The sequence below is a fragment of the Prunus mume genome, linkage group LG8 (genome assembly GCF_029339155.1).
Source record: "Prunus mume cultivar Tortuosa linkage group LG8, ASM2933915v1, whole genome shotgun sequence".
Taxonomy (NCBI): domain Eukaryota; kingdom Viridiplantae; phylum Streptophyta; class Magnoliopsida; order Rosales; family Rosaceae; genus Prunus; species Prunus mume.
Window position 1 is genome coordinate 16,189,492 of NC_142705.1, and position 16,150 is coordinate 16,205,641.

At 37.4% G+C, this 16,150-nt stretch overlaps 1 protein-coding gene and 2 pseudogenes across 2 annotated transcripts; 2 read left to right on the forward strand and 1 right to left on the reverse strand.

Moving 5' to 3' along the window:
• Window positions 1-248: 248 nt before the first annotated feature.
• Window positions 249-970, reverse strand: LOC148914848 (secreted RxLR effector protein 161 pseudogene; annotated as a pseudogene).
• Window positions 971-5,771: 4,801 nt separating this feature from the next.
• On the forward strand, window positions 5,772-9,062 carry LOC148914849 (uncharacterized). Its single transcript, XM_089042584.1, has 2 exons — window positions 5,772-6,669; window positions 8,995-9,062. The coding sequence occupies exons 1-2, from the start codon at window positions 5,787-5,789 to the stop codon at window positions 9,060-9,062; spliced, it is 951 nt and encodes a 316-aa protein (XP_088898710.1). The 5' UTR covers window positions 5,772-5,786.
• Window positions 9,063-13,590: 4,528 nt separating this feature from the next.
• Window positions 13,591-15,836, forward strand: LOC103339222 (B3 domain-containing transcription factor VRN1-like; annotated as a pseudogene). Its single transcript, XR_016122614.1, has 7 exons — window positions 13,591-13,678; window positions 13,762-14,108; window positions 14,195-14,382; window positions 14,564-14,834; window positions 14,929-15,054; window positions 15,131-15,273; window positions 15,439-15,836. The product of XR_016122614.1 is annotated as a B3 domain-containing transcription factor VRN1-like (transcript).
• The last annotated feature ends 314 nt before the right edge of the window (window positions 15,837-16,150 follow it).

Genomic DNA, 16,150 nt, shown 5'->3' on the forward strand with positions numbered 1-16,150 from the left:
CAATGCCCATTTGATAACCTATGATTAGGAACATTTTGGGGTACTACAGTTAGAGATTAAAGGTCTCATGAATCTAATCTTCTTTAGATTATTTTATCTCTTATATAGCATACCCTGGACATTTGTTTCTTTACACGATGTAAAAGATAACAAAATAAGTTTGCCCTTTATATACGAAATGTATTCTAAGGAGAATACATCAAATGTATTGGCTATTAGGGCACATTTCTAACAATCTCCCACTTGCACTAGAGCCATTTAGCCATGTATCCAATACCCATTTTCTCTGTATGTCTATCCAGTTGTGACTATGACATAGGCTTAGTGAGTGGATCTGCTACGTTGTCTGCAGATGCAACCTTTAGAATGCATACATCATCATTCGAAATGAGTTCTCGAATCTTGTGGAATTTTCTGTCAATGTGCTTGGATCTCTAATGAGACCTGAGTTCTTTGGCTTGAGCTATCGCCCCATTGTTGTCATAGTACAAAGGTACTGGTGACATTATGGTTGGAACCACATTTAGTTTGGTAATGAACTTTTTCATCCAAACAGCTTCATTTGCTGCTTCTGAGGCAGCAACATACTCAGCTTCAGTTGTGGAGTAACACTTTGTTTACAGCTTCTCCAGCTAACAACGCCTCCATTCAAAATGAAGACGTATCCAGATGTGGATTTGCGATCATCTACATCGGATGCAAAATCTGAATCAGTAAACGCTTCCACTTGTAACTCTGATGTTCCTCTATAAAAAAGGAACATGTCCTTAGTCCTTCATAAGTATTTAAGGATACACTTAACAACTCCCCAATGATCTAATCCGGGGTTCGACTGATATCTACTCGTTATACTAACAACATAACTGATATCTGGTCTTGTACAAACCATGACATACATGAGACTCCCTATTGCAGATGCATAAGGGATTTTACTCATCTGTTGTATCTCTTCAGGAGTTTTCGGACACATGTTCTTAGAAAGGTGAAGTCCATGTCTAACTGGAAGTAACCATTTCTTAGATTGTTCCATATGAAATCTCTTTAGCACCTTATCTATATACAAGGATTGAGATAATCCAATTATTCTCTGAGATCTGTCACGATAAATCTTTATTCCAAGTGTATAAGATGCCTCTCCTAAATCTTTCATTGAGAATGATTTAGTGAGCCACAGCTTCACTGAAGATAACATTCCTATATCATTTCCAATAATCAGTATGTCATCTGCATACAAGACAAGGAATACTATTGAACTCCCACTAACCTTCTTGTACACACATTGATCATCCATGTTTTGTATGAAGTCAAATGATTTGACAACTTCATCAAAATGGATATTCTAACTCCCAGAAGTTTGCTTCAATTCATAAATGGATTTATGTAGCTTGCATACCTTATGCTTATCAGCTTTAGAAATGAAGCCTTCAAGTTGATCCATGTATAGTTCTTCCTGAAGGTGGCCATTAAGAAAAGCCGTCTTCACATCCATTTGCCAAACCTCATAATCATGGTATACAGCTATTGCAAGCAAAATCTGAATAGACTTTGTCATAGCAACAGGAGAGAAGGTTTCTTCATAGTCAATTCCTTCTCTCTACTTGTAGACCTTTGCTACTAGCCTTGCCTTATAGGTTTCTACTTTCCCATCTGAGCCTATCTTCCTCTTGAAAATCCATTTATTTCCTATTGGTACAATACCAGAAGGTGGATCAACTAGAGTCCATACTTGGTTGGTATACATAGAATCCATTTCAGATTTCATGGCTCCAAGCCATTTCTGTGAGTCAATGTCTGACATTGCCTCATTGTAGTTTGAAGGGTCTTCAATATCCTTACAATCACTTAAGAGATTTAACTCTCCTTCGTTTTCATGAAGGAAACCATAATACCTCTCAGGCATTCTTCTAACCCTACTTGAAATACGCGGAGTTTGTGTTATAACAGGTTATGGATCTGATAAGGTCATAATTTCACACATTTGCATGCCTTCTTTGCTTAGTAATTCTGTTTAGTTTCTCTTTAAGTCTCTTACCTATGTTTGTGTGTTTGTAGGTTCAGACAACAAGGGCATCACATTTGATACAATTCATGCATGTTAAGGGCTGATTGGCTGATCAATGCATAATTCTGAAAATACGCAAAATGGTGCAAAAATATGCAGATCGAGTTAGCAATTCATTTCGGCCTTAACTTCTTCTTCCAAACTTGGATTGGCCCAAGTAACATGTGGTTCGAAAGATGAGAGGTTGAACGTCAAGTTGGACTGCTCAAATACATCAATTGATTAAGGCAAGCCCATTGCATGAGCCCATGAAGTTACACGTCCATTTTCTGGTGGGATTTGTTGGTGAAGTGCAGCAGCCATGAAAATGATTTTTAATTACAAGTGCTATCTGGTGGGATTGGTTGGTGAAGTGCAGCAGCGAAGAAGATGAATTTTTAATTGCAAGTGCTATTGGCATAACCCATATTCAATTCAGATATTCTCCTTTCATTCTCCCTATAAATAGCACAACAATTCTGAACACATGACATTCACTTCATCCATTACTCTCATACACACACTCAGATTCACCACAAAGAGCGGAGAAAGAGAGAAGAAGAACTTGGAGTCGGAACCTGCTGCGTCCATTGGGGTTTTCAGAGTTCTTCCCTTGATTAGTTTAAATGTTTATTCTAGATTGCTTTTCAATTATTATGAACATGTGTGACTGAATTTCTTCTTAGTTAGAGGTGAATTCGAAGCCATGGACATATGTTTTATATAAATTGATTACTTCCAGTTATGGTTTCATAAAGTATGAATGTGATTTACTTTTTTGTTTTATTGAGGACTTATTATTGCATGTTTATTAAGGATGCATACTTAGTTTGTATGCAGGGATTTGATGCTAGAATATAAGGGAATTTTACCTAATCGTTATGAACTTATATTCACAAGTAGTAAAAGTCACTAGTCATGATTGCGTTAAGTAAATTCCTAGCAGGAGTATCATTCTTTTCATAGTTACACATGCCTTGTCAAGGCTTATGATTTTCATAGAACTTAATGATCTCTGATATGTATCTCTATCATGCTGTTCATATAGGGAACTTGATAAGGATAATTTGATTGAGTCGCTAAGTCCAATTCAATGAACTTAGGAAAATCTTAGAGTTAATTAGTGCATTCACAATTAATTTGGGGCTTTGTCATTCGTACTTTATAGAATGAGTAACTGGAGATCGATTTGTGTGCATATGTTCCATGTGTGGAGAAGAATCCTCTAGCTATCCCTTAATCCATATTTCATTCGCAACTTAGTTGTTTGCTACTGTCAGTTTTACTTTAGTTTAAATCATCCAAATCCACCCCCCCAATCATTGTTCCCTTAACTTAGTTTTCAATTTAATAAGTTTAATTTGTGTTGATTAGCATCCCTCCTAATCCCCGGAATAGTTTAATTTATGCGTTAGTTATTTCTCACGCCAAATTTTGGCGCCATTTCCGAGGATTAGCAAAATTGCTAATCTTCCATTTGTTTTCGTTTTTCTTGTGTTTTTGATTTTGTTTTGTTTTGTTTTGTTTGTTGTAGGTACTAGTCTATGACTCGAAATTCACACCCTGTTCGTGTGCACATATTGGATTGGACTTTGACGACGATTTCGAACGAACTTTGAGAAGGAAGAGGAAACAGCCAGAACTTAATCCCTCTAGTTCTAGTTCTGAACCTGAATCTAAAGCGGAAACAGACTTTGAAGAGGAACAAGACATGGTTGTAGACAATCAAACAATCAAGGAACTTTCAGCCTCTGGATTGGACAATGCAGTCCCTCTTTGCATTCAATACCCTAGGGCAGCTGCGGGCAAGACCGATGAGTTTGAATTGAAGTCGAGTTTGCTACATCACATTCACAAATACCAAGGGCTGTCCATGGAAGATCCAAACAAGAATTTGAAGGAATTTGAAGTAGTATATTCAAGTATGACACCCATTAACGTGGATGGAAATATTTAGAAGATGAAAGCCTTCCCATTTTCTCTTATGGACAAGGCTAAAGATTGGCTCTATGAACTAGCACCTAGAACCATTACTTCTTGGGAAAGTACGAAGAAAGCATTCTTAAAGAAATTCTTCCCAACTTCAAGAGTCATTCTTTTGAGGAAGAAAATAAGTGGAATTCAATAAGGCCCGGGAGAATCCTTTCCAGTGTACTATGAGCGTTTTAAGACGTTAGTTGCATCCTGCCCACAACATCAAATGAAGGAAGAGCTTTTAATTCAATATTTCTATGAAGGACTACTTCCACTGGAGAGACAAATGCTTGATGCTTCATCAGTAGGTGCTTTGGTTGACAAAACACCAATTGCTGCGAAGATCTTAATAGCAAACCGAGCTTTGAATGCACAACAATACGAAGGAGTTGGAGGGAGAGATCATGCACGGCCAAGTCAAGTTAATGAGGTAAGTGTTATTTCGGAACTTCAATCTCAAATGGCTAATCTCTCTACTCTTATTTCACAGGTTGTCAAGGGATCCAAACTGCAAAGTATAGCCACTTGTAGCGTGTGCTCTATGCATGGACCCCACACTGATCAATGTCCTCAATTAATAGAGAATGGGGGATGGGAAAGTGCCAATGCCGTAGGTTATCAAGGCCAAAATCAACTTAGGTATGAACTGTTTTCAAACACCTACAATCTGGGCTGGAGAGATCATCCAAATTTGAAGTGGAGGGAGCCTCAACAACAAGGTGGATATAGATAGCCACCTCTGGGGCTTTATCAAAGGCCGTTTGCACCACTACAACCTCAACCACAAACTGCCCAATCAAATTCAGGTTTGCCATTGGATAATGATAACATGCTTCAAGTACTAACTTCTTTGACCCAGGGTTTACAAAATCAAGCCAAAGAGATGAGCGAAGTGAAGAAGCAAATTGGGTAGATGGCAGAATTCATAGGACAGTTTAGAGAAGAAGGCAAACTACCTAGCTTAACCATTGTCAATTCAAAAGGAGGTTTTGAAACGGCTAAAGCTATCATCTTGAGGAGTTGTAAAGAGATTGGAACCAATCCCGAAATATCCAAACAAAGCCCAAAAGAGAACAAAAAGCTGCTGCCCAAAGAGAAGAAGGTGGACAAAGCCACATCAAGGGAGGAACAACCCTTGCCGCAGTCCCCTAAAGCTCCTACGCAACCAAACTCGGGTAAGGTTGTTCCAAATTCAACTCATTCTAACCCTATTCCAAGAAATGTTCCTTTCCCTCGCAGGTTTATGTAATCTAAGAAAAAAGAGAATAAAAAAGACATCTTAGAGACTTTCAGGAAGGTACAAGTAAATATCCCACTTCTTGACGCAATAAAGCAAGTTCCAAGGTATGCTAAATTCCTGAAAGAGCTTTGTACAACAAGGAGGAGGATTTCGAACAAAGAAGTGGTAAGGGTAAGTGAGAATGTTTTCGCAGTTTTGAAACGAAAACTGCCACCTAAATGCAAAGATCCAGGTAGTTTCACAATCCCTTGTGTTATTGGTAACATCAAGTTTGAACATGCCATGTTAGATTTAGGTGGTTTCATTAATGTCATGCCATACTCTATTTATGCATCTATGAACTTAGGAGAGCTTAAAAACGATGGTGTTATAATTCAATTAGCCGATCGTTCTAATGCATATCCGAAAGGAGTTTTGGAAGATGTTTTGGTGCAGGTTAACCACTTGATATTTACAGCAGATTTTTATGTGCTTGAGATGGAGGATTCGACCCATTCTACACCATTGCCAATCTTACTTGGACGACCTTTCATGAAAGCAGCCCGAACCAAGATCGATGTGTTCAAGGGGACGTTGACAATGGAATTTGATGGCGATATCATTGATTTCAATATTTCTGAAGCTATAAGGTACCCTATTGATGATCACTTGTGTTTCTCTATTGATGCATTTGATTCTTTGGCGCAGGAATATCTCGAATCCCTAAATAGGGATGCCCTTGAAACCACCATTGTTCAAGAAATTGAACTCATCACCAATGGGGCCAAACCTAATCATGAAGAAATTGGCGAGATGGTGGTTGCCCTTGAGTCATTGCCACAATATGTTGGTAAGCCTCCAATCCCAATTCCAATTCCCATTTCTACTAACAAGTTGTTACCTTCGGTGATTCAGGCACCCACTCTCGAGCTTAAACCGTTACCGAATCATTTGAAGTATGTCTTCTTGGGAGATGAAGAGACTTTGCCCGTCATAGTCTCTTCATCACTCACGACAGTGGAGGAGGAAAAACTAGTTCGGGTGTTACAAGAGTACAAAGCAGCCATTGGATGGACTTTAGCCGACATCAAAGGACTTAGTCCTACAACATGCATGCATCGCATACTTCTAGAGGAAAGGGCTAAACCAACTCAAGAGGCTCAACGCCGACTCAACCCTCCAATGATGGAAGTTGTGAAAAAAGAGATCATTAAGCTTCTCGATTGTGGGGTCATTTACCCAATTTCGGATAGTCGTTGGGTTTCATCGGTTCAAGTTGTACCAAAGAAATCAGGAGTCACTGTGGTAAAAATTGAAGAGAATGAACTTGTCCCGACTTGTATCCAAACAGGTTGGAAAGTTTGCATTGACTATAGGAAGCTCAATGCCACCACAAGGAAAGATCACTTCCTTTTGCCGTTCATTGATCAAATGCTTGAAAAGTTAGCCGGTCATTCTTTTTATTGCTTTCTTGATGGCTATTCGGGATTAATCAGATTGTTATAGCCCCAGATGACCAAGAAAAGACTACTTTTACTTGTCCATTTGGTACTTTTGCTTATCAACGAATGTCATTTGGTTTATCTAATGCACCAGCCACCTTTCAAAGATGCATGGTAAGCATCTTTTCCGATTTCGTTACGAACATTATTGAGGTTTTCATGGATGATTTTAGTGTTTTTGGTGACTCTTTTGATGGCTGTTTAACTAATCTCACGTTGATATTAAAACGTTGTATTGAAACCAACCTTGTTTTAAATTGGGAAAAATGTCGCTTCATGGTAAATCAAGGCATAGTTTTAGGACATATAGTTTCTGAAAAGGGAATTGAAGTTGATATATCAAAAATAGGTCTTGTACGCCACTTACCCTCTCCTACTTCAGCGAGAGAGGTTCGCTATTTCCTTGGACATGTAGGATTCTATAGACGTTTTATCAAAGATTTCTCGAAGATTTCAACACCCTTGTGCCGACTTCTACAAAAGGATGTGCCGTTTGTGTTTCATGACGAATGTGAGAAGGCGTTCAATCACCTCAAAGAATTGTTAACTTTGGCACCTATCATTGTTCCACCAGATTGGAGCCTTCCGTTCGAGCTCATGTGTGATGCTTCAGATTATGCTTTAGGGGTTGTTTTGGGACAACGGAAGGACAATAAGCCACACGTCATCTACTATGCATCCCGAACCTTGAATGATGCTCAATTGAATTACTTCACCACTGAAAAAGAACTTCTTGCTGTTATGTTTGCTTTAGATAAGTTTCGTTCTTATTTACTTGGTACTAAAGTTATAATTTACTCTGACCATGCAGCTTTGAAGTACTTACTCACAAAGAAAGAAGCCAAACTAAGGCTTATTTGCTGGATGCTTCTTCTTCAGGAGTTTGACATGGAAATTAGGGACAAAAGATGATGTGAAAATGTAGTGGCTAACCACTTGAGCCGTTTGGTACATGAAGAAGACCTTCTACCTATTCCAGAGGCATTCCCAGATGAACAATTGCTGACCATTGAAGTAAGTGAGCCATGGTATGCTGATATTGTGAATTATATTGTGTCTAAACAAGTTCCAAGCACCATAACTAGGCACCAACGCGATAAACTTAAAAAAATGGCACAGTTTTATGTGTGGGGTGACCCTTATTTGTGGAAATATTGCCCTGATCAAATTATTTGTAGATGTGTGCATGATTCTGAGTTTAATTCAATCTTAACCTTCCGTCACACTTATGCATGTGGGGGTCACTTTGGTACACAACGCACAACACTTAAGGTTTTAGAATGTGGATTTTATTGGCCTACTATCTTTAAGGATGCTAGAAATTTTTGTATGATTTGTGATCGTTGTCAAAGAATGGGCAATATAGGTGCAAAAGATCAAATGCCACAAACCCCTATCTTTTTTGTTGAGATATTTGATGTTTGGGTCATTGACTTCATGGGCCCTTTTCTTTCCTCACATGGTTTTAATTATATCTTACTTGCTGTGGATTATGTTTCGAAATGGGTGGAAGCAAAAGCCACCCGTACCAATGATTCCAAAGTGGTTGCAGATTTTATTAAAACTAACATATTTGCAAGATTTGGAATGCCACGAGTTCTTGTAAGTGATGAGGGCTCTCACTTTTGTAATCGAACCATAGAGGCACTGCTTAAGAAGTATAATGTCACACATAAGGTTTCAACACCTTATCATCCCCAAACAAGTGGACAAGTCGAAGTTTCCAACCTGGGAAATCAAGCAAATCTTGGAAAAGACAGTTGGACCAACTCGAAAGGATTGGAGCTTGCGTTTGAATGATGCATTGTGGGCATATCGTACTGCCTACAAAACACCAATTGGAATGTCTCCTTTTCGGCTCATTTATGGGAAACCATGCTATCTTCCAGTTGAGTTGGAGCATCGTGCACATTGGGCAGTGAAGACTTTCAACATAAACATTGATGCCGCTGAACTTCGTAGGAAATTGCAATTGAATGAGCTTGAGGAAATTCGGACTGAAGCTTATGAGAATGCTCATATTTACAAGGAGAAAACAAAGGTTGCCCATGATAAGATGATTCGTAGTAAAACGTTTTCTGTGGGGCAAAAAGTGTTACTTTTCAACTCTCGCCTTCGTTTGTTTCCGGGTAAGTTGCGTTCTAAATGGATTGGTCCTTTTGTTATTACTAATGTTTTTCCCTATGGTGCAGTCCAAATTCAAAGTTTAAAGACGGGACATGAATTCAAAGTGAATGGACACCGCTTGAAGCCATACTATGAGTGTTTTGAGAAGCATGTAGTGAAGGATGTATCCCTCCATGCCATTGACCCTAGTGAAGCTTAAAGGCAGGTATCGTCCGGCTGAAGACATAAAACATAACACTTCTTGGGAGGCAACCCAAGGTGTCGAGGAGAAGATAGAACCTGCAAGGAGCTTGCTTACGTCCTAACCGCTTAAAATGGGAGTTTTTCTGAACTTTAACCTTTGGTTATGTCTTTTCCTTATCTTCTTTCCTTTCATTTATGAGGCATTGCATGTTCTTATATTCTAAACATTGAGGACAATGTTTCATTTAAGTTTGGGGGGAAGGATTTGGTTATGTGTTTTATTGTCAAAATTTAAATTTTTTTTAGTGTGTTTAGTGTCTAAAAACGCAGGATTTTGCGTGTTGTTTCGTTATCCTTCCAAACACCTATGATAAGACTTGGATTTAATACTAATATGGTTTCTCAGAAATTGATAGTCATTGTTTAAAAACTTTGTGTGGTTCTGAGTTAACTCTATCTTGCATGCCATCCTTGCACTTATTGAGCACTTTGCCAAGTTAGTCCAATTTCTTGCTACTTGGAGACGTTATGCAATTCTACTTCTCTCGTGATCTTGGTTTCGTACTCTAGAACTTATTTGAATATCTCTTGAGACATTCTACTGCCATACAATGCTTTGGAAGTGATTCAGGCCATGTTTGAACCGCTTGAGCCTTTAACCATCCCTCTACATTTATTCATCCCTAGTCAACCCATTTGAGCCTACGTTTAGCCTTTCTTTGTGTAAATCATTCTTACCATAATGAACCCTCTGTTTTCTTATTCTTACTTATTCTTTTAGCAATTAAAGCTATCCTTAAAAGAGAGTTATAAAGAATGCAAGGATTTGGAGCAAAAGTGAATCAGTAGTGCCATAACCCAAGTGTTGAAAAGAAATAAGTTTTGGGGTATTGGTAACTAATCAAAAGAGGTAATGAAGTGTGACCAATGTAGTCACGGCCCTAAGGTGTTATAAAAGAGAAGATCATGGTGATCTAGGGTAAAGAGCCATAAAATTAGGCCAAATAAACACATTTGAAGATGCTGAAATTATGTTGAAAATCTGCTCATGTATGTATTCCTTGCTTGTTACAAAGTTCAGTAATCTCTTATGCTCTTACCTGTGCTTTAATTGTGCTCAAAATATTGTATATCTCATATCCCTTCTTTCATTCTACCACTACCCTGAACCTCATTACTACCCTTGTAAAGTCCTTTTGATCCTTGGTATTGCATGGTATTACTGTGGAGAGCAGATTGGATAATGAGCTTATGGGGTTCAGAATTCTCGATTTTGCTCTAAGTGTGCACAAGTACTTATTTGAGCGGTAGGGGTTGTTTTGATTTGGCATTCACACACTACACTTAAGGGTGTCATTGTGAGCTTTGTTTTCTCGTGAATCATGTGTGGAACTTAGATTGTGATTGTTGTGTTTATTTGGAACCAAATACGTTCGTGATTTTTTGAGAATATTGTTTGGAAGGCTAGTTGCTTATTTCCTATTTCCTAAGTTATAGTTTTATTTTGTTTTGCTCGAGGACTAGCAAAATCTAAGTTTGGGGGTATTTGACAAGGTCATAATTTCACACAGTTGCATGCTTTCTTTGCTTAAAGGCCCCAAATCAATGAAACTCAATCCAACCAACCAACCAACCAACCAAACTACTTTTCTTTCTCTAAGTTTGAGGATGAACAACAGTAAGAGAATAAGTTAAATTAGAGAAAATAAATGATGAAACAGATACAACCCAATTGGCCCAAACAGGCCCATGAAAACAGAATAGCAACCCATGCCAACAGAGAAGGGAAAAAAGAAACAAACTAAGCTACCACAACTGATAAACAGAAAGCAGAAAATCAGAAAGTCAAAAGACATAAAAACAGAGTCCTTTCCAAGCATAAACCATCTTTAACTATCATATTAGGCCTAATTTGTTAGTCACCAATCATGCTCACCATCTTTTTAAGTAAATTATTGTCTTTAAAGGTAAAGAATTTCCAAGTGGGCATTTCCTTTTAGAGCCATTGAGTTTTTATTTCCTAAAGTATGCCTTTAAGGTTTTAAACCCCCCCAATGCCTCATATACTCATCAACCAATATTCCCCCGCAGTATGCATATTCAAAAATATTCATAATCTTACATGAATTAACAGAAACAAAACCAGAAATCTTGTATTGGGTCTGTCAATCTGTCAATCCCTTTTTGTAATAATCTTACATGACTTATGCTGTATTAGAAAGAAAGTAAATGAAACATCTTGCTAGTCAGTTTAACTTGGAGATGATATGTATGTCAGTTTAACAAACAAAAATGGGAAAACCAAAAAGCTGTATCTTGGGTTCTTTTCCCCACATACATTATAGATGAGCACAGCAAAAACACCAAAATAGACACCTTGTTTTGCTTATAAAATGAAAGCTTGAGTGTCAAATTACACGATCAATTCAGCAGAACAATATATATATTAAATAGTAATTAAAGTTCCAAAAGAAGCAAATATATTCGAACTACCAAGGAAGCTGCACTTATCCCCACCACTTGGCCACCAAAAGACAAAGGTTGAACCTTTGGCATTGAAAAGACCTCTTTCGAGGTCTCATACACAGCCCCTACTTCAAACCTCGAATCTGGAGGCCCGATTGTCTACGGACTCGGGTTTAGGACCACCAAATTTAATCTTCTTTAATTAATTATTATATATTTTCTATACTCACAGTGTTTGTCAGCTGACTAAATAATCAACTTAAATCAGTTAAACTCATTATACAATGCGTTTCCTTCCAATTTTTGTGTGATAAACTAATAGATAATTGATTGAATAAACATCCTCCAAAGTTTCAATAAAAATTTCCAAGTTTTTCTTACAATTTCTGTAGTTTTTATTCAATTTTTATCGATATCAATAATATCCCAATATTTCCATCAAAATTTCCGTGTTTTTGGACTACCGGTATTTCCGATAAGGTTGATATTTTAGACCTTGATAGAGGCTAATCTAATCGTTCTCATTTTGTTTCACCAAAAATTCTAATATTTTTTCTTTAGGGTTATTATCAATATTCCTTTTGTACTTCTGTCTTTAATTATAGCTTACCAGAGCTAATTAGAGGGAATTACCAATAACAAGTGTTCTATAGGGTTTACTGGGTATTTCATTTTTGGACCTTTGTTGTTTTTTAATTATTATTGTTTTTTAAAATTTTCCAGGTTGTTCCCAAGACGGGAGATGACAACCGTTGTTTCCAACATGATCCTGCTAAGCCATATATAGGACCTGATTTCACGTATGAGTTTGCAGTGTTCTTGAAATTTCTTCGGGAATAGTGTTCGAAAAGGGGGATCCTGACTAATGATTTAGCTTCTGCTCTAAATTGGAAATTTATTGCCTTGTGTATTTTGGTTTAATTCTTATGGGGATCCTGTTTAGTGGGACTGAATTTTATTTCTCGGAATATCCTTTGTGTCTTTTCTTGGTTTTTTTTTTTTATATGCATGCCCTCAAAATTAATGATGCATCTTTCCTTGTAGTTAGTTTCTTATTTTCATTGGTTGGTACACGAAAATGCTCTAAATTGGTATTTTTGGCTCGTGTATCTTGGTCTAATTCTTACAGGTTGTAGTGGACTATGAACTTTTGGCTTCTTGTAAGAACGCTTGCCTTTTCCCTTTTTACATTTTGTGTTCATATCTAAAAAATGAGAGATGGTTTTGTGTGTTTTCAGGCTCTGTTGCGAGGTTTATTCTTTACAGAGGAGAGGAGTTCTGATCTCGAGAGGGGGTTTGATGCATCTTTGCTTACGAGTTAGTTTCTTTTTTTCATTGGTTGTATGAGTTTGCAGTTTTGGGCTTAGATTTGGGGTCATCATTGTTCAGGTCAGCAACTCTGTGTCTTTTGGCCAGGCAGATTTTAAGCAGTGTTTTGGTTTTATATGATAGATTTGCTGTTGCTTCATGGTATGTGACTAGATTTATGGTTTGTAACTTGTGAGGTTTATTCTATACCATTGATGTCAGCCTTTATTGTGATCCAGCGCGTAAATTGGCGGACAACAAGTATTGAACCATCGGTTTTCCATTTGAGCCAGCGAATGGAGAAGTGAACACAAGACCTTTTGAGTTTTTGACAGAGAGGGTGATGGATTTGGATGGTCTTTTCATATACATAGCTGGCATTATTTTTGAAAAGCCTCGAAGATGGAAAAGTACAGTAACTTTGAAATAATTTGTGGGCAAATGCATGGACATGGTTGGAGAATAATGTGATGTGCTCTTCCTAAATAAGACAATCACTTGATTTCGGTCTTGAAATTAATCAACTGATAAATGAAAGAAATAACTACATCTCAAAAGAGAAAAGAAAATGAATAAAATAAATAAATAAAAACCAATAAAATATTTACCGTTGAGTTGATTGAAATTATTAGATTCCTTCTCGAGCGTAGTGAACTAAAGATCAACTCCATCCAGTCACTTTACTTCGTAGTGAACTAAGAACAGAGCAGATTTTTTACATCCTATAGCAAGCTTTCCCATAAAACTCAACCAAGCTTTAGAGTTAATTCAGACATGGCTTCTCTTCATGACAGTCCAGCTTCCATACCCCATTTCTTAAGGATCATTCTAGATAAGACTTCTAAAAAGACCAGAATTGTAAGCACTCTCTCTCTCTCTCTCTCTCTCTCTCTCTATTACTATGCTTAGAATGTTTTCTCTTAACATGTTCTGTTCTGCAGAAAATTCCAATGAAGTTTTTGACGAGATATGGAGAGAATTTATCAAGTCCAGTACATCTTAAGCTTCCAAGTGGCTTAGAAATGGAAATAGAACTCAGAAGATCCAACGATGGTTGGGTTTGGTTTGACAAGGGTTGGCCAGAGTTCTCAAAGTTGTGCTCTCTTGACTATGGTAATTCGCTAGTCTTTGGATATGAAGGGAACTCCAACTTCTCTGTGTTTATATTTGATAAAACTGCTACAGAAATTGAATATCCTAAGCCCGAGATGGAAGAAACTGATTCTGATTCTGAAGAAGAAGAATGATGATGATGATGAGTCAGGCCATGCCAGAGGAGAAATCAAAAGTACGTAATGTTATATTTGGTCTTGTGTTGTTTACCTATGTTGTGTTATCTACCAAAAAAATTAAGATACAACCTTATTTTAACAGGAGAGAATGATATGCCAACAAAGAAAGATTTTGGAGGCTCATCTAGCAGTCGAATTTTCCTTGGGAAGATGCATCCATTGACTAAAAGTGAAAAAGCTCTGGCTCTTCAGAGAGCCAATGCTTTCGAATCTGAATATCCTTATTTCTTGGTTGCCATTCAACCGGTTTATATCCACCGAGGCTACCTGGTGAGCTTTCCATATAACACTCTGCTAACTCCTATTTCTAGATGTCTGTGTGAGAAAAGATTAAGCAAAGACAGTTCCCTCTAAAAGAGCAAAATCATAACTAGACTCTCTTAAAATAAAAATAAAAAATTTCTTATATATATATATATATATATTTTTCCTAATTTCCTTTTTGCTTTAGCATTTGCCATCCGAATTTGCAAGGAGACATCTTGTCAAGCAGCGTGCACGTAACATAATCCTTAAGATTTTAGATGGAAGAACTTGGGTTGTCGAATTCAAGTATGAAACTTCAATAACTCGATTCCAGCGTGGCTGGTTGGCATTTGCAAGGGACAATAATTTGAAAGTCGGTGATGTATGTGTTTTTGTATTGATTGACTGCAATGAACGTTTATTTGAAGTATTCTTTTATCGCACCAACAATGCTGAAGATTGCCCCTTGTCACCAGGTAAATCTGTTCATTTGTGAATATATGCTCATTATGTCTGCATTGTAACTTACACAGATTCTGTTCTTTTTTCTGTAATTTTTGGGGAACACAGGCCATGGTGGAGTAGCAATTGATCGAGTTGAGAAAAGGAGAAACCCCATGATTAAAGTTGAAACTGATTGCACCACAAATTATGAAAATGGTGTGTCTTGCTCTCTTGATCCTTCTCTTGAAATTGGTTAGTCCACCAGAATGAGAAATTCCCAAAATTAAGGTTAAGGAATTCAGATTATATTTTGTTTCTTGTACTGTAGGCAAGTACAAAAGGTTGAAGACTGGTGGGCAGGTTACTCAAAGGCCTTTAAATTCATCTTCAAGGTCTCTTGAAGCTGCTAACAGGTTCACCCCAAAGAATCCATCCTTCAGAGCCACTTTGGGGTCAACACCCCTGATATTGGTAGGTTCTACATACTTATACAACTTTGCTTCAAAATAAATACTAGAAGTAAGCTCTATATATATATGTTGTCTATGTACTAGTTCCAAATCACCTCCATTAATTATTTACTAATGCTCACTAGGTTTGTATAGAGTTTCATTTCCATATATCCATCTTATGCAGCATGTACCAGTTACATTTGCCCGGAGTTTCGTCAAAAAGAGGAAGCAAACCGTGAATCTTCAGGTCAGAGAGAGATCGTGGCCTGTGAATTTGATTGGTCATACTAAAGAATCAGGAGCTAAACTTTGTGGTGGCTGGCGTGAATTTGTGACGGAAAATTGTTTGATGGAAGGAGATGTTTGTATATTTGAGCTCATTGAGAGAAATGACATTGTACTGAAAGTTCACATTTTCAGATGTTGATTAGGCAAAGTTATGTCATTTAAGAGGGATGCAGAGAGCTCAGTTATCACATTTTGCTATGTAAAATGGACCACATACTGGGAGATCACTTCGTAATTTTAATGGTGTTAATTGTTGTGGTTTAAATATTTCTGATGTATGAATCATCTTTTAAACAAGTTTCCTAGGCAGACATGTATTCAGACGGATCCCTTTCTTGCCTTCCCTCTGTTACCAAATTGCACAAATTTCACTTCAGAATTCTTAATTAAACAAAGATTTGACATCTTCATCTTCACGGCTCAGCATGTGAGATCTGAAAATAGGCCATCACTGCCATGCCAATTAGTATGAGATATGCAATCACCAAAATAGCATTCTTCCTAACAGAAACTGAACTGCCAAATCTTGCAAAATGAAAATCCTCAATATCTTAGTAATTAATGTTTCTAAACATCTGATGAGACAGGATTAGTTCAACATTGACTTG